The sequence below is a fragment of the Ptychodera flava genome, chromosome 19 (assembly GCF_041260155.1).
Source record: "Ptychodera flava strain L36383 chromosome 19, AS_Pfla_20210202, whole genome shotgun sequence".
Lineage (NCBI taxonomy): Eukaryota > Metazoa > Hemichordata > Enteropneusta > Ptychoderidae > Ptychodera > Ptychodera flava.
This window is the reverse complement of record NC_091946.1, coordinates 38,373,016-38,393,927: the sequence shown is the minus strand read 5'-3', so window position 1 is coordinate 38,393,927 and position 20,912 is coordinate 38,373,016. Positions and strand designations below refer to the sequence as shown.

General features: G+C 36.8%; 1 protein-coding gene across 1 annotated transcript in view; it reads left to right on the top strand.

Moving 5' to 3' along the window:
* Positions 1-18,148, top strand: part of LOC139119468 (uncharacterized) — a 34,121-nt gene extending 15,973 nt beyond the window's left edge. The window contains exons 6-24 of the mRNA XM_070683300.1: positions 1,362-1,478; positions 1,856-2,086; positions 3,328-3,534; positions 3,926-4,147; positions 4,306-4,545; positions 5,174-5,404; positions 5,727-5,939; positions 6,706-6,993; positions 7,252-7,392; positions 8,504-8,807; positions 9,319-9,413; positions 10,985-11,148; positions 11,364-11,465; positions 12,068-12,173; positions 13,210-13,282; positions 14,329-14,386; positions 15,100-15,170; positions 15,902-15,977; positions 16,246-18,148. Coding sequence (XP_070539401.1) covers positions 1,362-1,478; positions 1,856-2,086; positions 3,328-3,534; positions 3,926-4,147; positions 4,306-4,545; positions 5,174-5,404; positions 5,727-5,939; positions 6,706-6,993; positions 7,252-7,392; positions 8,504-8,807; positions 9,319-9,413; positions 10,985-11,148; positions 11,364-11,465; positions 12,068-12,173; positions 13,210-13,282; positions 14,329-14,386; positions 15,100-15,170; positions 15,902-15,977; positions 16,246-16,407 — 3,101 coding nt within the window. The 3' untranslated portion in view covers positions 16,408-18,148. The remainder of the gene's footprint in view (positions 1-1,361; positions 1,479-1,855; positions 2,087-3,327; positions 3,535-3,925; positions 4,148-4,305; positions 4,546-5,173; positions 5,405-5,726; positions 5,940-6,705; positions 6,994-7,251; positions 7,393-8,503; positions 8,808-9,318; positions 9,414-10,984; positions 11,149-11,363; positions 11,466-12,067; positions 12,174-13,209; positions 13,283-14,328; positions 14,387-15,099; positions 15,171-15,901; positions 15,978-16,245) is intronic.
* The last annotated feature ends 2,764 nt before the right edge of the window (positions 18,149-20,912 follow it).

Genomic DNA, 20,912 nt, shown 5'->3' with positions numbered 1-20,912 from the left:
GTCTAGTCAGTTATGGTTGAACTGTTCATTTGATTTCTTTATACAACACTTAGCCACGTGACCCTTTGCTGTTGCCGTGCATTTAATCCCGTAACTCCCCTCCGGGCCATCCTGTTTTCAACATGCAAACCGGTAAACCATCACACTTTTAGTCACTTGGTAAACCTAACAATGCATCAGTATATCCCAAAGAGAGTTGAGTTTACAACCTTAAATATAGATAAAGTGTGGCGGTTTACTAATCTGCACAATGCATCAGTATATCCAAAGAGAGTTGAGTTTACAACCTCAAATATAGATAAAGTGTGGCGGTTTACTAATCTGCATATATGAATTGTCATGCATGAAAATTATTCGCGGAGAGACTAGACGCACAAAAACAATTTTGAGCTAGCTACACCTTTATGTACATTAACAAGATGTAAGTTTAAAACATGCTGTAGGCAAATATAAATACAATCACGTGCATAAATTCTATTCTTAGAAAAATCTTTCGATAAAGACTTTGATTTTATAAATAAAGAAATATTCGAAAAAGTTAAAAACATTGTCAAGAAAAATCTGTAAATTGTCTTGTTAGAGGTATGGAAGTTACAGAGTCATCTATCATGGATTCTTCCGACTGAAATGAAAGTACTGGGAATGTGAGAATTAGTATTGACATAGAGGTCTGATGACATGGCATTGTATAAACTAAGAAGCGCTTGTTCCAGTAGATATTAGTAAACCAAAAGTAATTGTCGCTAAGTTCACACTCAGCCCCAGAGCCACCTCAAAGCCAAACGCAAGATAAGCTTTGATCTACGTTCACACCGCATTTGGATCTCAAAACTCCTAGTCACTTATGGACCTCGTTCCAGGCCAGCTGTTAGGCAGTGAATTGGGTCCAGGACTGTGAACCTTTCACAAACAATGTGGGCTGGTCTAAAATTTGTGCTACCTCTGAACCCACGCCTCAGACCAAAAATAAACTAGGCCGATCAGGGGTGTGTTCACAAGTGGTGTCGACTCAGGGGCGATCTGAAATGTGAATTGTGAACGTAATGCTCTGGTTATCTCTGTTAAGTTTGATAAATCGAAGTTATAAGTTAAATTAAAGGCTTAATACTCTTCAAATGCAATCTTTGTTCAATGTTATCCTCTATGGTACAAGAATAGCAATGTAACCGTAAATCCTTCCGCCAATCTAAGGCACTTCTCTGAGGTTGAAATAAGCTTATGTTTAATTGGTAAGAGTGATGCAAATGAAAGACAAAAACAATTCACTAAGTTTGCAGGACGCTTTTCTATGAATGGACCGAGACTCACATATTTTCTTCTTTCATATATTTCACATATTTCCTTCTTTCAAATTCTCATAGATTGTTCAGGAAATGAGTTCCAATGCGAATACTCGAAGCGATGTATTTCAGTGAAGTATACGTGTGATGGCGTCATGGACTGCCCTGATGGAAGTGATGAATTGACTGCTATTTGTGGTGAGAATATGACAAAACTTTTACCGTTTCACTTCAATTGAAACTAAGAAATTTTAAATGATGAAATTGTTACATATATCGATCCGTGATGTTTACGACAAAGTCCTGCAAATGTGGCGCAGACAACTTCAAAGATGCATGGCCGCTGAAGTGACCTGGGTAGTTCGCCGCGTATCAAAAGGTGAATGAAGGATCTGTCGCTGTTGTGACGACGGTTCATATAGTTTGATGTTATATCTAGAAATCATAATTTTAACAACAGTTTCTATCGTCTAAAGACACAAATGAATCATTAATAATCGTGACTTTTTATTAATTATTCCAAAATATCACATGAATCTAGATATAACACCGTTCTCTGTCTTACGTCTTTTCAGAGTCAGGTAAAACCAACGTCGCCCTTGGTAAGCAAACGATTCAAAGCAGAACCGGACTTTATGAATCTGAAAAAGCCGTGGATGGATACACAGAGGGGTACCATATGCTGAAGAGTTGTTCGGCAACTGAGGATGAGTATGAACCCTGGTGGACAGTCGACCTCGGCGATTCCTACAAAATCCATGAAGTCATAGTTTACCTGCAGGAACATAATGATTTTAATTACGGAGGTAAGACAATACAATTACATTGGAGAGTCCAAGGTTCTGACAACTATGTCTTCTGTGAAAGGGCCAATGTCAAACTTTGGATTATGATTTCTTTACCAAGAGCAGAAAGAGAAGAAAAATGTAATAATATAAATAAATGAGAGGTGGCGTACACATACCTGTGTTAAAGTGTGAATTCCCCTTTTTGTTGTTCGTTTTCTGATGATGTTTTCCATTGTTTCTAGAAAACTAATGCAAAATTCGTAATATTTTCACCTGAAACCAGTTTCCTTTCTTGACGACCGTTCTTAAACCACTACTACCCTTTGATAGCTGCAATAATTGTAGCCCACGGGCCTTTGTTTGCCATGTTGGCTATTCAGCCCCGATCCGTAGATGTACAGATACATCCCATAGCAGATCTGCTGTGCAAAATTGCCACGTTTTCTCTGAAAGTATTATACGGGCCGGGGCTGAATAGCCAACACGGCAAACAAAGGTTCATGGGCTACAATTATTGCAGCTAGCCTTAGATTAAATCGGCCGCTTTTCTTTGACATTATGGAGTTTTATATTAATCGTTGTAGGAGAGTCAGAAGAAAAGTGGAGATAAACTGTAGCATTTCGTTCATGTCTGGCAATCCATAGCGAATACTTCATGTGCTGCTGCAAAGTCTATTATATTATGTTTGTCACTTTTAACTACAATTCACGAGGTTGCTTGCCTAATTTCACGGAAACAGCAAGAACATCTAAACAGTAATTATGACTACGTTTGTAACGTGATTAAGTGTGTTGTGACTAAACCTCTCTATCATTATGTCAAATCATACTCCTACTCATCATTTATTGTCGTATATGACTACTCATCCTTTATTGTCGTATATGAAGCAGCATTCTGTCCTGAGATGCTCGATGAAATATCCCAGCCTCTAAAACGTCGATTTGTGTTAAATTCTATGGTGTGACTTATGAGGCCATCCCGTAGAGACTTGAAGGCTAAGGTTGTTTATATTTTCATGTGGAAGCATTGATCAACTAAATTGACAGCCAGTACAATGGCGGACACAGGGCTTATTCAATGCAAAACTCCATTTTAACTATACGTAATGACAGATTGAAGTATTGATCACGTGCCTGCAAGAGGGTTTCTCTATCGATTGTTACGGTGATGAAGCAGGATTTTTAAAGATACGTTGAGTAGTTAGAATGTTTTACAAAAGGGTAATGGATTTTGCATAAAACATTTCTTATATGAACAGAGTTCAATAAGAATGGAGGCGATGTGATCGTGGGATATGGAAGTGGAAGAGATGTAGTTGGTGATCAGTGTGGTACTGGAATTTCTTACCTTCTTGGTCCAAAGATTACGTTCAAGTGTGGGCCATCAATTGGTCGCAACGTGCTTGTCATCGTCGTTGGAGTCGACGACAAGTTACTGCTGTGCGAGGTGCAGGTCCTAGCTTCAGGTCAGTGCTTAAGTTTCAGTGGTCTGGCTGATATCAAATGGTACGCATACAATGTCCAATGATATCATGTACATATTACAGTGTTTGTAACATACTCGCAAGTACCCTAATGTCCTTAAGGAAAACAATCTCGTATCCTGCGATACAAATGATGCCAAAAGAATTCGCCGCTTGAAAGATTAAGTTAAGTAAAATCGCGGGATAAATCTCATTTGAATAACAACTTTCTGACAGAAAATATAACAATATCAAGCATAGACTGTTATACTTTATATTGTAGAATTGTGGGTCATGGACTGCTATACTTTATATTGTAGAATTGGGGGCCATGGACTGCTATACTTTATATTGTAGAATTGTGGGTCATGGACTGCTATACTTTATATTATAGAATTATGGGTCATAAATGCAGCCCTTGGAATGAGAGCAGAACAGAGCAGCGAATATCCAAATGCTCCAGCCAGACTCGCTGTTGACGGTATCAAGAATACCAACTTCTGGTTTTGGAGTTGTTCACAGACAGACATAGAGTTTGAACCATGGTGGAGAGTTGATCTAGGGAAAAACTACACCGTGTATCGTGTTACTATCGCTAACAGGCAGGATTGCTGCAGTAAGTTCATCGCTCATCCATGTTTTGCAAATAACTTATCGGGAGAAGGGATTACCAGCTTACTGCGTATAGCAGATTTTATTTGTCATATTGTAGTTCATATTATTAATTTTTCTTTTTTTTGACAAGTAACTTTTTTCGTTTTCGTTTTTTTAAAGGTGAAAGGCTCGCTTCGGCCGTTGTCTCAGTTGGAGCGGAGTCCCTCGATGTAGTGACTGTGGCTGGAGCAGAGAATGGAACAACTATCTGTGGAGTCATAACATATAAACACATTGTGAACAGCAGCGCAATCATTACCGTGACTTGTAAGTCGCCGCTGATTGGACGTTACGTCAGCATACAACTTGTCAATCAAACCGAATACTTGAATCTCTGCGAGGTCGAAGTGTACGGAATACGTAAGTAAACAATGCTTTGTTCATGTTTTCAAGACAACTACAGTGTCTTCTGAGAGATATTTGCATATAGATGTCAACGATCTGAAAAGGTACCTGACATACCAATCCGAAATCAGAAAACGTTAGTCACGCCCACATATTTACATGTGCAAAAATTACCGAACACGAACATAAGAGTGAGAATATTCAACACACAAGGGCGCAAAGACAGAACCAGCAAAAGTGTTGTTGTATGGTCTTCAGGATATAAAATAAAGACTTGAAATCATGTGTATCTAAAGCAAAATATGGTGTAATTGTATGATTTCATGGTATATTGCACCTTCCTAAAAATTTCTTCTGTGCCATGTGTGTAAATGTTACCTGACATTAGATCATAAAAGATTTAGATTGAATGGACTGCAACCAACAACATCTCCAAACTCTGGATCTGCCCTTAGAACATCGGCTTGTCTTACTTTAGTTGTGAATGATAAAAGTTTCGAACTTTGCTTGACCAAAGCGTTATGTGTCAGAGTCTAACCCTTTGCAATCTGACTCGATTACGTAGGTAATTTTTTCATTACTTTAACCTTCCGGTCATTTTAATTGTCGCACAATTAAACAGCAACTTGTTATATTTTATCAGCATTTATAGACGAACTACCGAACGTGGCATTGATGAAGCCAGCTGAACAAGTGAGCATGAGCAGTAAAGGTGTACCATCCAGGGCCGTGGACGGAAACCTTGACACCGATTATGTAGTCGGTCAAAGCTGTATACACACTAGATTGGAAAATGAACCATGGTGGAGGGTGGATTTACTGAAAGAGCACCGAGTTTACAGAGTGGTGTTTATAAACCGGGGCGATTGCTGCAGTAAGTTTTAAAAATCACACACATCGATCTGTTTGCCTCTATGTATATGGCTCGATGAACTTAAATGACTTTCAGCGTTCTATAGATATATACTCTTGTTGTTGAATGAATGTATATACACCAATTTTGAAGTAGTAAATCTATACATATGTGTTTGAAATGATTAATAAATGAATATAATCGGAAAAACTGTTCTTGATCTGACATCGGCATATATTGCCTCATTTTGCGAAGAGGGTATCATGATCATCTTATCGGAGTTCATCATCACCGAATAAACCAAATTAACATTCTTTTGAATCTGTATCTTTCACTTGACCAGAGGAACGAAGTGATGGTGTTGTGTTCAGAGTGGGGTCAAGTTTGGAAATCAAGAAAAATCCCAAATGTGGGGGACCGTTAGGAATGCACGACCTCGTATGGACTGTAAACCACATCGACTGCCTCATACCGCTGATTGGCAGATATGTAACCGTACAACTAGAAAACAGGATTCAGTGGATGAATTTTTGTGAGCTTGAAGTCAAAGCAGAAGGTTGGTATACAGAAATTTGTATTTTAGTGGACAAATTCATAACTAAACGGCAATATGCGTAAATAAAAGTTTGTGCTTCCTAGGGAAGGGCGGACGGAAGCTTATCTATTTTTTAATTTTTATTATAGTGTGACCGATCAAAAACAGCCAAATTCTGCAAAATTCATGCCCGACATTTTGAAAAGTCAGAGGGTTTTACATGTAACAGGGTAGGTAGGTTGACGGAAACAAACATATTTTTATTTGGCCTAAGTAGAGATTTATCGGTCATAGTAAGTGCGCCATCGATATGTTAACCGAGATGACGTGCACTGACCATTACAATGTTTCTGTAAGACAATCTCCTCCATGCCGAAAAGAAGAATTTTATTAAAAATTCTTGCATACTTTACGCATAAAAAGCGGTCGGTTGATGGTATTAGCCATTGCTGTAAAGACCCGTTATCCTGCTGTACTGCATTGAACAACATAAAAGACGGATTCGCTGTCAAGGCCAACTTCTATAATTATTCCCTTCACCGCAGCAGCATTCAAACAGCCAGCATCAGCTACGGACTAACACGTGGATGTAGTATTACAGGTAATGCAGTTTAGACAAGCACAGGGTAAAATAATAGTACTAATAATAATACTAATAATACTAATAAATCTTCGGGAATCGTTAAGTTTCGCAAACAAACACAAGCAGACACAAACAAACTCGCAAACTTACAAGTTTTCAAACGATGACACTGCACTGATATTGTGTATCTTTTCTTTTCCACAGAATACATAGACCACGAAGCGCGCAATGTCGACGTCAATTCATTGCCACTATTTGAGAAAATAAGTCAGAGAAGACTAGTTGGTGCTACATCCATTGATATACCCTTGATGTCCGTCAATCAGTGTAGTTACGAGTGCCTAACGACCAGGGATATACGCTGTCTATCATTTAATTACAAACCAGGAAACATAACATGTTCGTTGTTGGTGTCCAGCAGGCTTGGAGACAGTGGCACGGATTTACTGACAGACTCAGACTACGACCATTACGAAGTTCTGATTGATGGACGTAAGTATTTTCCCACAATGCGTCATAAAGTGCATCGTGAGTGTACTTGGGCAAGGGATATGAAATACACATAGAGCTGCTGCTAAAGATGTTTATAACTTTAAATTTATTTAGATGAGAAAGAGACTCCATTGTTGCCGCAAGTTAATGCAGTAGGCGTCGCTTTTGTAAGAATGTCAATCACCTTTCAACAGTTCATTTGCAAGTAAGTTTAGCGTTAACATGAAATCAAAAAATTGATTTTTCCTTTCCCATTAGTTACTGATTTCTTGAATAATGGTACGTCCTGCCCAGAAGGTTACTTCCAGTGTGAATCAGGCGAATGTCTGCATAATTATCGAGTATGTGACATCATTCCACAATGTGTTGACGGAAGCGATGAAAGAAACTGCTCTCGGGGTAAGTTATGGAATTTTCAGATTTGTTATGGGAGTGGAGTCTTGTGGGAAACCTGCAATTAAGTAGTTTACATCCAACCTTATCTGAGAGGCCTTCTTCTGACTAAGTGCCATGGAAGGCCTTGTTCAAATCTCGCGCTTCGCAGGAGCCAGTTGGATTGTTATTTAAATACATCGGTCGATATGAATAAAAATCACAGTGCTGTAATTACTTTCTCAGACACTACTGGCATACTGGTCCTTCACAAAACATTTTCACGCAGTAGACGCATACTAGTATACAGTTCATTACTTCATTCAGACCATATTGGGGTTATAGAGAAAGTAAACATCAATAAGCCTTGTAAGCAAAAATAAAAACACGATTGCCCGGTGGGATTCACATGTCGGGAAAATTTCTGACGAGACCTTGTTTGAAAAATACTAAAACAGTTTGCAAAGTATTCTTAAAACTATAAACAGTATTTATTTTATTTCAATTTGTCGTAATACATCTTAGACTACAATTGTCGAACCAGGTTGGCGTGTTAGTAGGCCTATAGCTGAGCAGTTTCCGTTTTTTTTTATTTTGAACTAAAATATGCAGAGTAAAAGTGCAAATATGCAGAGTAAAAGTGCAAATATGCAGAGTAAAAGTGCAAATATGCAGAGTAAAAGTGCAAATATGCAGAGTAAAAGTGCAAATATGCAGAGTAAAAGTGCAAATATGTAGAGTAAAAGTGTATCAAGAGATGTCGTCAGTAACGTTTTAGTTATAATTTTATCATCACTGAAAGTTGGTGTGAGCATGCGACAACACACTCCATTCTAACCAAACCATGTTTAGCTTTATGATAATATAGATTTGGCCAAGTTTCCGAAGCCTTGCCTGCATATTAAATTAATTAAATTATCACTTTGCGGCAAATGTGATGTCTTTCATTGGACGATGACATGTTTTCAAGTTCGTCTCTTGCGAATTATTCCTCATGCCAATCCCAGTGAATATAGTATGATTCACTTGAATTACTTTACAAGGCAGAATATCCAATTCATGGTAAGAACATTCCTTGAGCACTTAAACGGTACTTACAAAGCTTAATGGAGCATATCAAATATTCTTCATTCTACAGCCTATGAAAAAGATCGTGTTTTCATGCCATCATCACCTTGGTTCAAACAATTCCATAACATCACTACGGATCATTACGCCTATGAAAAGTTCCTTTCGGAATATCGTCCGAGTCACGAGTACCACGCTGTGAAGGGCGAAGATCCGCCTGATTGGATAGGATTTAAGTCTTACAGTTTGTCTCCGGAATACGGTACCTTCAATGAAATATTAAAAGTTGGCAAGGACAGAATCAGTGAGCTGGGACACCAGAGCCGTGACTTCATCTTGAAGTGTTCTTATCATGGCACAAGATGCAATGCAAGGTGAGACAAATCGATCTTAAAGTGTTGTTATCATGGCACAAGATGCAATGCTAGATGAGACGAATCGATCTTAGGCGTTTATAATTGATAGGAAGATAAATGGGAGAGATTAGGCTGTATCGATCACTTACCCCTGTCTAAAAAGTCAAAACACAAATTACAGCGTTTTAAGAGAAACCATCGAACATATAATACACCTTACATAGACATTGTAATAAGCGTAAATAAATGACGTCCATTATCGGCAATCACGCTCTCCAGTTGATTACAAAAGGATTCCCTAGATATTGCGTCAAGTTAACATGCGACATAAAAGAAATAACATAAATTTGGAATTATGTCTTTTCTGCAGACTCTGAAAAATCGATTTTTCAGTAACTCGACAGATTTGTAGCGATGTGGGCGTTGACTTCACTGCTAACATTTTAGTTTCGAATGTTACATATTTATTTTAAAATGCCTGAGATGTATGTCATCCATGTGTTCACATTATTCTTGTTTGATTCTCCAGCGATTTCCACACATTCCAAGATGAAAAATACGGAAACTGCTTTACATTTAACAATAACGGGGACAGATTTGTGAGAAATCCAGGCGCTAAGGACGGTAGGTAAACGTCAAGATGTTGTATTCGTTTTCAAATCGCATATGAACATCTCAGTAAATCTCTGTTGATCGCAACAGAAAAACCAAAGTAGAAAGCAATGTCAGTATATTGGATTAATTATTACCTAACCATGACTGAATACCTTATTAACATTCATTAAATATAAACAAATAACATAAGTCGACTATGCATTTGTAGTGACAATGCTGGTATACTTGTCTGTGTATGTAGCAAGTAATTGGCAAGACAGCATTGAGAACTGTCACAATGAGAAACCTGCAAGGGTTCCCCTGGAAATGTTCATGGACAATTTTTCAAGAGAGAAAAACTGCGAACTCTTCTGTCGATGCTCGTAGCCGTATTTGGTTTACGAGGTAAAGTAGCTTTACCATAAGTTGTCAAACTAGGATGAAAAATTTGACCGACGATGTCTTAAACCATCACAAGTCATGTAACGAAAATCAGATTCCGTTATCAGTTTTATGATAATAAATCAAAAGAATACGATTATTTATTCTTATATTATATCTCAGCATATAAAGTATTTGTAAACTGTATTTCTATCACGGCATCTGTTGTACGTATATTTTACCAATCTGTGACACTCTGATGTCATTGACGCAACATTTGAGGTTTTCATTGACTTCTCTTGGTAATATTCGCAGGTCCAACAAAAAATTTACGTCACTTGTAAGAATTATCATGCTGTTTGGTTAGCTCTTCTTTTCAAAAGTGTTCTGATATCGCATCGTCTCTTATGGACAGGCGTCGACAGACAGTCATCAGAATTTGAACGCTCGCGTTTTACATTTAAAATAAAAACGTTAATGTACATTGAAGATCTGAGAGCTTGGTAGAAAATAACAAAGTCGTCGATTTTGTAGTCAAGAAAACAAGATTGCAACAAGTTGAAGCTGCGAGACAAAGCACAATAAAGGGTGGTACATTGTTACGTGCAGAGAAAACGAGCAAAAGGTGAACTCAGCAGTTAACGTTTAAACAAAATTTATTACGAAAATAAATCTAATTGCTAAGTCAGGGATAAAATACAAGCTTTAAAAGTGTACAGACTACTTATCTCAGCTGGGACAGCAAAGCTCCAGTCTCAGAGTTGTAACAGTCAGTCGGATGAATGAACAGTCCTTCGGCTTGCAGGCTTGTAGTTGCACAAAGTCCACAGAGTAAATCCAGCGTTGGCAGTGAAAGTCATGAAAAGTCTTGAGAATGACTACTGCTGGGTTTCCAAACACATGTAGTAACACACAAGAGACACGATCCCAAAAGTCTGACTGGAAGCTGTGCACGTCCCTTTTTATACACATGTGTTTACATAAGGGCATATAAGAACAATCTAGAACTTTTATTGACATGCTAATTACTGTTCTAAAATTATCTCTCTTACACAACTAATCAACTTTCCAGAACATTCCAAACATGACTAATTGATTTCAAGGTTGTGAGGTCATTAAGGGCAGTGACCTTGAGAATATTCTAGACTAATTGGACTCAGGTCATGATGAGTGTGGGGGAAATGACCTACATAACAACATATATTTGGTTTTTGGTCCAGGTTTACTATTGACACTGTTCACGGAGCAGGAGGAATACACCGCTGTGTACGGAAAAGATTCTGGTGTACGAGTGATCATCGCACCCGCTGACTTAGCTCCATTACCACAACTGAACGGTTTTACAATCACGCCGGGTTCAGTGACGTCGATTGCTATAAGAGAGGCAAGTATTTCTCATTTATCTTTGTTGTATTATATTCACACTTATATTCAATAGTTACATGATTATTCACGCATTTGGACCATGCAACAATATTCTGTGATATATTCCACGCGAACAAACGATATACATGAATAGCAATCGAATATCTTCATTTTATATTCAATCATTTTAATATCCATGCTAATTATCACAACATTTTAATTATTTCACTGCAGAATCAACTCACTAGAATGTATCCACCCTGGGGCAACTGTACCTATGGTGAAACAGAAGACCTCTTCAAAGTTGAAGGATTTCAAAATAAATATTCTGTTCAGGTATATATGATTTGAATAAAGTGATTTCACAATTTTCATTCGGAAACGTTTTCCCCTACATTGGTTTACATTTCATTTTCGTCTTCGTTTTCTGCTCTATTACCTTCTACTTGTCAATTCCAACTCTCTCATCTATTAACTTTGTCACATTCATGTATGTCAGCGTCTCATTAGATGGTTTGGTTTTGGCATTTATATCCCTTTTTGCTATAATGTAGTGGCATTTACATCCCCTTTTGCTATAATGTAGTTGCATACAGGCAAATGTTTTGTCAGTCTATCGTTGAATTGATGTGGCACGTAGTATGCCTGTACATAACGGTCTCGCCTTTCATCGATTTAATCTGACCGGCTGACAGACTGACAAATTGACATTAATTTTAATCACTGTTAACACTCACGCAGCGTACACCATGTCCTGTATTGTAAGTTTTACACAGTTCAGATTAATATCCTTCCATTATTTCTACAACTTTGGCAAAAGTTTAATTCCTTGTCTTTCATTCACTGCACAATGCGTCTTTCATAATCTTTCGCATGATTCTATGAAAAATCCGTAAAGTTAATTAATGTCGATATAAATGTATATTTTATTACTGCAGGCGTGTGAAAGCGCATGCGTACTGAATGCCATGGAGCGATACTGCGGTTGCACGGATTCTATCCACAGAAATGCCAGGGTCTGTAAACTCCTAGACGAAGATGAAGGTAATGATTTCTTAATCTCTCAGCTTAAATGGTTTGCGACTTTTATTTTCGACTGGTACCTATATTGTATTGAGACATTTTAAGATAGAATGCGCCTTTGGTCTCTCAAACTTTTACGATTCTTTTCTTATCTACGGCTTGTGTGGGCTCATTTTAAGACTCTTGGAGTAAGAAAAATTGTCACCGTCTTAGTTTTTCGAAAATAAAAAATTCTTTTCCTCATAGAGTTACACGGGGATGGCAACCATTTTGAATTTCAAATATTTGTAAGTGTTAGGTAATTTGTTTCTCTAGCACAAAAATGTGCTTCCCCAAATATTTTATTCTTATTCTTGATTTTGTAAGAAAATAGTTGAAAGTTTTATTGAGGAAAATTTGAGCAAAAGTTTAAGTCTTTCTCTTTCGAGGCGCATGCTACCTTAAATATTACCAGCGTGATTTTCGGGATAATTAAGTCATTTATCGACAACGTTATTGCTAATACAAAGTTCTAGCTTCCTTTCTTTCACTGTTGACAGAGTATGTAGATCACTATCAATTGTAAAATTGTAAACTTTGGATTGTGATTGGCCCGAATGTATTGAAGTTAGATAAGTGGGGATGTTGAATATAAGTAGTTGATACACGTGTACATGTTTTAGGCAAGAAAACAAGAAGGTTGAGGTTGATAAATATGAAAAACCTTCAAACTGGATTCGGTGCTTTAATCGCCTTACTTACTTTGAGGGAGTAAATACAGAAAACAATTACGCACACAAAAATGACCGGAACATTCTTCCTCGGGTCGCTGTCTGACTTTCTCTATTTTAAGTAGGACATACCACATTCGTAAGTCAATAAACCCTAAAACTGACTGTAACCCAATGTCGAAACCCTTTATGTTAGATTTTAATAGGTTCCCCCAAAGAAAGTCATCTTTGTAATAAATTTGACACACCTTTCATGTGATACCTAACGATTTATTCTGGCGTTAGACGTCAAAACACTTCTTTTCCCATATATGCTTCATGTTTCTGTGAACTACTTTCTATAACAGATCGATGTAAAAACCTGATACACTTCTTCTCAAGAAACAACATGTTGCCGTGTGATTGTCGACAGCCTTGTCAGTAAGTTCAGTATTTGGAATTCTCATAGAGACTTCCTGAATATTTTATTGGTACATTTTTAAAAGGAGGCAGTCGTCGGAACTGCGCATGCGCGACTTTCCTGTTTACAAACAATGTATTTCGTGCATGGTATCCCGATGCATCAAGTCAACATAGCTGCAACATTTAAATTTTACGATATTCATTGTTAACAAACATGTTAACTTTCATCAATCGCCAGCGTACCCTAGATCCAGTATTTACATCAGTCATGGGGTCCCTGGCAACCTTTGAGCAGTGTTCCGACGACTGCCTCCCTTTATTACGTAGCGGTTATAACGAATAAGAAATAGAGTGTTTGCTTGTCCGGCTATTTGACTGTGAATAGTATGTGAATAATGCGTTAATGAATACAAAGTATACATCAATTATTTCAAATAGTCCTCCACATGGAAACTAACTGAACTAGCCTACTCGTGCCTCGTTTATTTGTTTCAATACCAATCAACATCACCATACAACGGCCTCTTTACTGATTTTGAAAGGAAATAACACATCGCTAGAAACAACAAATTGATTATATTTCTATAGAAATCACAACTATCGATAATTAACTTCATTAAAATGCAAACTTGACACGAGTAGACAAGATTCTCGTTGGCTTTGTGAACTTCTTCCCATTTTTATATTGTTCTTGGCATTAACCTATAACGGCAATATTATGTCAGTCATACTATGTAGCACTGTCACAAGGCACATTCTCTCTTTATCAAAAACATTATCAGAAACCTTAATGCGACAAGCACTTCATCTTCTGTCTCTCCTGGGAGAATGAATTTAATATCAGGTCGTTGTGATGATAAATTATGTATGTGTTGAAAATGCCAAACAACCTTAATTAGAATATTTTTAGCACTCTTATTTCATTTACTGTTATTATCAACGTTTTAATGGTGTTCATATAAAAAGGTTTTAATGTACAGTAAACATTTTTTGTTCGTCTTTTTGATATTGAAATGGACCAATGTCATAAAAACAAGTGCATTATCTGTGTTTCATTTTTCTAGCGAAAGGCAGTTTTCTCTGACGATGTCTCAGTCGCTGTGGCCTTCAGATGTGTTCTTGGTAAGTTATTATCATTTTATATCTTTTACGAAACCTAAGACACATTTCACGATTTGACTTAATAGATTTATCATAAAACATAGAAAGACGGGCTAATTTAACATTTTACTTGGACTTGTACTATGTTTGGAGATACCTCGATATGCGTGGGAATTAAAAATAAAGTTAAATATCTTTACAGTCTATGATCGTTGTGTTAGCGACGCCATCAACTCTTCCTTTCATTTATATTGGTCAAATAAATTTGCAAATTAGGTTTTTCTATCAGTAAAAAGCTAGTAAAAGTGTCTCTATTAGCGGTACTATAACTACGCTGGTCGAGATGACATTGGCTTGTTCACAGTGAAACACTAAAATTTGAGATACAATAAGCTTTTTATTGTTTGTCACGACTACTCTCTGTAAGTCAATGGGCTGATCTCTAGAGTGCCGTCGTCTCGTCTGAGACAGGAAATTTGACATTTAAGTTATTGTGTTTCAGCGTAGTTTGTGCCCGAGCTTTCTGTTACGTGAAGTGCCACACATGGTGACAGAATCTTGGGTATGCTTTCTGTATCAGTGCTGAAGTGTTTTATTTCGGTATCGGACGCATTATGACTTATTCGAGTATTGTTTTGACCGCATGGAGATACGCCGTTTCTAAGTGAAAATAAGTTCATTTTCTTGGCGGTTATCGTTCAATCATTATAAACTGTTGTTTGATTGCAATGCAGACACATCTTCTACAAAGTGTACACAATGAAAATTCAAAGACAAGAAATATCAATGATGGTGTATCTGCAAGGTATGATATCTTATGTAATTTGATATTCTTTGGCCAGAGGCAGTTACAATATACGCAAGGAATACAACCAGATCTTTGTCTGTAATAAAGTAATACAAACTCTTGATTTCAGAGCTTCATTTGCTTACAGCAGACAAAATTGTACTGCTTTTCTACAGTACAGATCTGAACTCTTTCTCTGTTGATAGAAGTATGCAGTGTACCAATGTTGATAGAATGTTTGCTTTAAAGTTTATAGAATCTATGATGGGGTTGGGGATATCTCAATATTTCAGAAATGAATTCTCAGTTATTTTTAATGAAGAACGTGTTCATAAAAGCACACACTTCACGCCTTCACACCTAAGGGTATGTAGTTCTCATGTAATAGTGACTGATAAGTGAATGTTACCCTGTCCCTTTATAAGTTTCTTAGTTATTCTAATAAGTAAGCTTATCTATCTATCTATCTATCTATCTATCTATCTATCTATCTATCTATCTATCTATCTATCTATCTATCTATCTATCTATCTATCTATCTATCTATCTATCTATCTATCTATCTATCTATCTATCTATCTATCTATCTATCTATCTATCTATCTATCTATCTATCTATCTATCTATCTATCTATCTATCCGCCCGCCTGTCGTCTGTCAGTCTGTCAGTCACTCTGATCTGCCTTTCGATGTTATTTTTCGATCCGACTGTCATTCCCTGTATGTTACTCTGTGTACATTTTCCCTAGGTCAAATTTTGTTCAACTTGAAATATACCTGGAACGATTAAGTTATGAAGTGACTTCGGAATATAAAGCATACACAGTAAGTAGTAGAACAAAATACGTATGGTTCGGATGCGATTTATAGCTTATCGGAAGTTACTGTTAGTGATAGATTCGTGTTTACAATATCCTTTTTTGTTATTTATTCTGTTTATTCCAATGCCTTTCATTTTACGCTTAAAGATTTGCATCATCTTTCTATTAATAATGCCCTTGACTATTTAAGTGTTTTATGGTTGACTTGGTAGATATTTAAAATATTCTGATATTGCATTTTTATATAAAACTTTTCTTCAACTGTTTTATAGTGGGAAGACTTGCTGAGCGATATCGGTGGCACACTTGGTCTGTACATCGGACTGTCTATCATCACTGTATGTGAATTTATCAAGTTCGTTGCGGATTTGTGTCGTCATTGGTCCACGAGTGGCGATCGGAATGCAATGCCAAAACATGCCATAGATGGGTGACACAATCGAAGGAACGTTTCAGATCTCATTTAATTTGATTTATTCATTTACACTTACTAAACTCACAAAGAATACGCAGAAAGGTATGAAAACGTATTTTCACTGCGGCCAAAAGTGACAAAAGAAAGTGACAAATATCAACATAATAAACAACATGCAATCAGAACTTGGGTCAACAAGCCAAAACAGACAGAAAGTTACTCTTGAATATTACACACATATCAAAAATTAGACAAACTCCTCTAGTGCCTGTTTACAACAATATACTGCAGATTCGTCTTCACCATTCGTTTCAAATTGTAATTCAAAATTATATTCCTGTTATGCATGGCAGACTATTTCATGACTTCGATGTTGTTTACTGAAAACTAGTTTGATATAATTTCGCTCTGCCTTGAATTCATTTTCGGATATGCCACACTATGTTCCACACAAAACCACCCAAACTTTTCAAAGTGAAATTGTCGAATGTGTTCAGTGAAATGTATTTCCAGAACGAACTCTATATAATTATTATGTGCAGTTTGAAGTCTGTGTTTCCTACCTGCCTTAAGACCTTGATACCGGTAAGCACATGTATAAACATAGAGACAATTAATTAAGCTATTTGTGAGGACTTTTCGAGTATTTGTGTCAAGAAAATTACGTGTGCAGTACAAATCTTTAATTTGGTGTTTTCAGTCTGAACAATCTGTCTGAGAGTGGCCATACTCTTCCTTCTAAGCTTTCGATCCAAATCTGCACTATGATAATTAAATTAACGGTGTCCTTGGCGATGATATTGGCATTATTCCTACTTCTACCTTTAATGTGATTCGATCCAAAAAGAATCGGGTCCGTTTTACCAACATGTGTGAACGATTTGTTATCAAGCAATAAGTCATTCAAACTCTGCAATTCTAAACTTAGTTTTGTATTTTACCAACATCCTTGCCAGAGACCATGAACTCAGAATCGTAGGCATACAAAACACGTTTTACAATTTCAGGAAGATCACATGGCTAGTTTTTCGTAACTATTTTGAGGTCTTCATCAAAGATTGCATTCTCATTTAATAGTTTCGATCTCGACTAGTTGTTTTCTGATCTAGACCGTGAACGGCATTAGTATATTAGATCCGTGTAATAAATTATATACTGAGTTACTGGGTAGCCCTTCTTTGAATCTCCTTCAAAAGCTTGATATTCTGTTTTGATGTAACCGCCCACAGATTACTACAGTATTCTAAGCCACTCCTAAATTTTGGCAGAATACAAAGTCTTACTGTAATTCTGTGTTGCATTGAAACCCGAAATTCGCTATGTCATACATAATTTACTGTTCGTAATTTGGAGGAAATATCCACTCTAGGTCAGTAATTGAGTTAACATGACGTAGGAAGGGACTATTCACGTGACAAGGGTATGTCTGTGCTTTTATATATGTTTGACAATTGATATAAATTGCTTCACTAGAATATGGTGTTTTACGAAATTTGATTTTAGAATTTCACCTAAAGTGTCCTTTACTGAAATTGTATGGCACAAATCATGAACATTTTTTCCCTTAGTGCATATGTTTGACAACTGATGTAGATTTAACCCACTGGAATAAGGTAATCAGAAGTCGTAAGGTGGGCAACAGCTAAATGTTCCGCTGATGATTCAACCATAACTACTAGTGCAAAATGTATTTAAGAAATTGAGACAACCTTGAACTCTGACTTGTGACGAGACAAAAATAATGATTGTAACGACGCTACGAAATCATGATATGTAACGACGCTACGAAATCGTAGATATTTAAGTAACCAAACTTTAGACAGTAAACTTAGTGAAACGGACTTGTAAAGCAGTTCACTGTGAAAATATTCTTGGTACACTTGTTGACTTGTCGATGAAAATCTGGAACGGAAACACCACTGTGACAAGATTTTTATAAAGTAAATCGCAATATCGCTTTGCTCAGGGGAATAAGTTTTTACTCGTGAATACAAGGACACTTTTTATAATAGCTATGTTTTACCACACTTGGATTACTGTTGTCATTTATGGGGAGCATCACCGTTTATCAAAAGGTTGCATACGATTCAGAAAGAAATGTGCTATCAGAGTGACTAATACCGACAAAGGATGTATTTAAAACAATGTATATAATGCCACTACCGGATACAATAGTTTATTAGAATATTTAAATGTTTAAATAATCTTACGCCGTAACATATGAAAAGTCTTTTTACCGAAATTGATCATAAAAGAGTTACAAGATCTAAGATGCAAAGATTGTTAGTGGTTCCTGTAACAAAAAGAGATTTAAAAAAAGAGGGTTTACTTTAAAAAGTGCCAATCAGTGGAATAGTGTTGATTTAAATATAAGATCTAGTAACTGATTGAGTAGTTTTAAAGGTTCTTACCTTAAAGCTTATTTGAAATAATTTTTGTGTTTTGAATTTTAATTTTCTTGTCGAATTTGTTTTTGTCGTTCAGCGTGTGCATTCTCTTATCTCTTTTGTGCTGGTTCACTCCTGGCCACGTTTTATTTCTGTGCTTTGTACTGTGCTAGCTTTGATTGTCATGTTTCATGTAGTTCTGTTTTGTATCAGTTTGTATGTTCATCTGAGGGCCCTGGGGAAGATAAGCATCCTTACGGAAGCTTACCAGGCTACCCTCGCTAAATAAAGTTTAACAAGCTAAAGTAAAATAAATAGAATACAATAATGAAATTATTCCGCTACTCCGAAAAAATGAGGGCGCTATTTGTATAGAGATTGGGGAAATATATATCATCAGTTTTCCATATGCTTACACGATATATAAACATTAAGTGTGAATGGCTTTTGCCTTATTTATGCAGGCTTCTGATTTGTATCAAAATTTTGGCGAATAAGAAGATAATTGACTTGTTTACAAAGTTATTGAAATAACATCAGGCCAGTCTAGCCTCTCTTTCTGTAAAGGAGTAAAAGAACATCGAAATTGTGAACTTGATGACCCGGGTTGAACCAAGGTCATCAACCTTTTTGACTATTTGGTTAGGGAGAGAAATCTATTATCACTTTGACTAGAAATTCCTAATAGTTGGTGAAAGAAATGGGTGAACATTTATTATAAGTTTCCTACCACACCGTGTAAAAATCTTCGAGATGTAAGCACTTCATCTACCCCTCCCCCACCCACCCCCGCAGGCCTTATGATATGATCCAGACATTTGCAATTTAAGACAGCGGACTCGCATGCTCATCACAAATAGAAATCTTGCTGAGCCGGAATTGGAATGAAATTGAAAGAACACCAACACTTTACACCGACCATGTGCTACTGTAATAGAAAACGAACACTTTACACCAGCAATGTTCTACTGTAGCAGAACACCAACTCTTTACACAAGCATGGTACAGAAAACCAAAACTTTCCACAAGCAATGTTCTACTGTAACAGAAAACCAAACCAACTCTTTACACAAGCATGGTTCTAATAACCAACAGTGCACACCAGCCATGTTCTACTGTAACAGAAAACCATCACTTTACACAAATCATCAAAAGCAAACTAAGACAATGTCGTATATTCCTTATTATAGCATACCAGTATATTGATGGCGCAAATACAGTGATCCGCGAAACTAATCGTGATATATGTATGTGATTTTTGTAATTACAAACACCAACAAAAAATTGTGCAAATTACATCACAAATTGCAAATTATTAACAACGCCATATGAGTGTTTGCATTGGTGAGTGTAACTTTTATAATGACCATGTCTTGACAAATATAGGAAATATCTTTCTCATCATTTTATGGAACATTTTCTTAACTTCGTCGACTACTCCTAAAGACGTATACCTACCACCATGCATAAACGATATCTAAATCAGGGGATCTCAATCGTATCAACATATGTCGTCAACATGGGCCCTCACAGTTTCAATTATTAACGACAACGTTTAGTTGTTAACGTTCTAGGTTGGAGGTACAAAATTTCGTAACAATGATGCATGTCACTTTATCAGCAGAGAGTAAACCATCCAATACCCCAAGCCAAAGGGATATCCAAATACGTCATCATTATAACCGAGGACACCCCACGTCTTTATTCACTTGTGTCTTTGTAATTCAAATATCCAATTATTTTTAATTTTTCAATGGCCCGAGCAAGTTTTATCGACTACATTGAAAAGAAGACAATGGCTTCAAAAGCGAAAAAGCTGCCGGCGGTATACAGAGCGTCATGGCTATTTCAATGGTATAACCACGACCAAACTGTGTGTGGAAAATCAACAAGGTGAGTTGTACATACAACCACACCCAGATAACAGCCGGCAAAACACTGAAACCGTCATATCATATTACACAGATTATATTTAAATGCTTTGTTTGAATGTGCATATTGTCTTCTGACACTTTGCGTCACAGAGAGGACATGGTCACAGATGGACAGGATGTCAGATGGAACAGGACGTAGTCAAATAGGACATGTAAGTCAGATGTACAACCTCCGCTCATTTTCAAGGTGGCGATATTTTTTC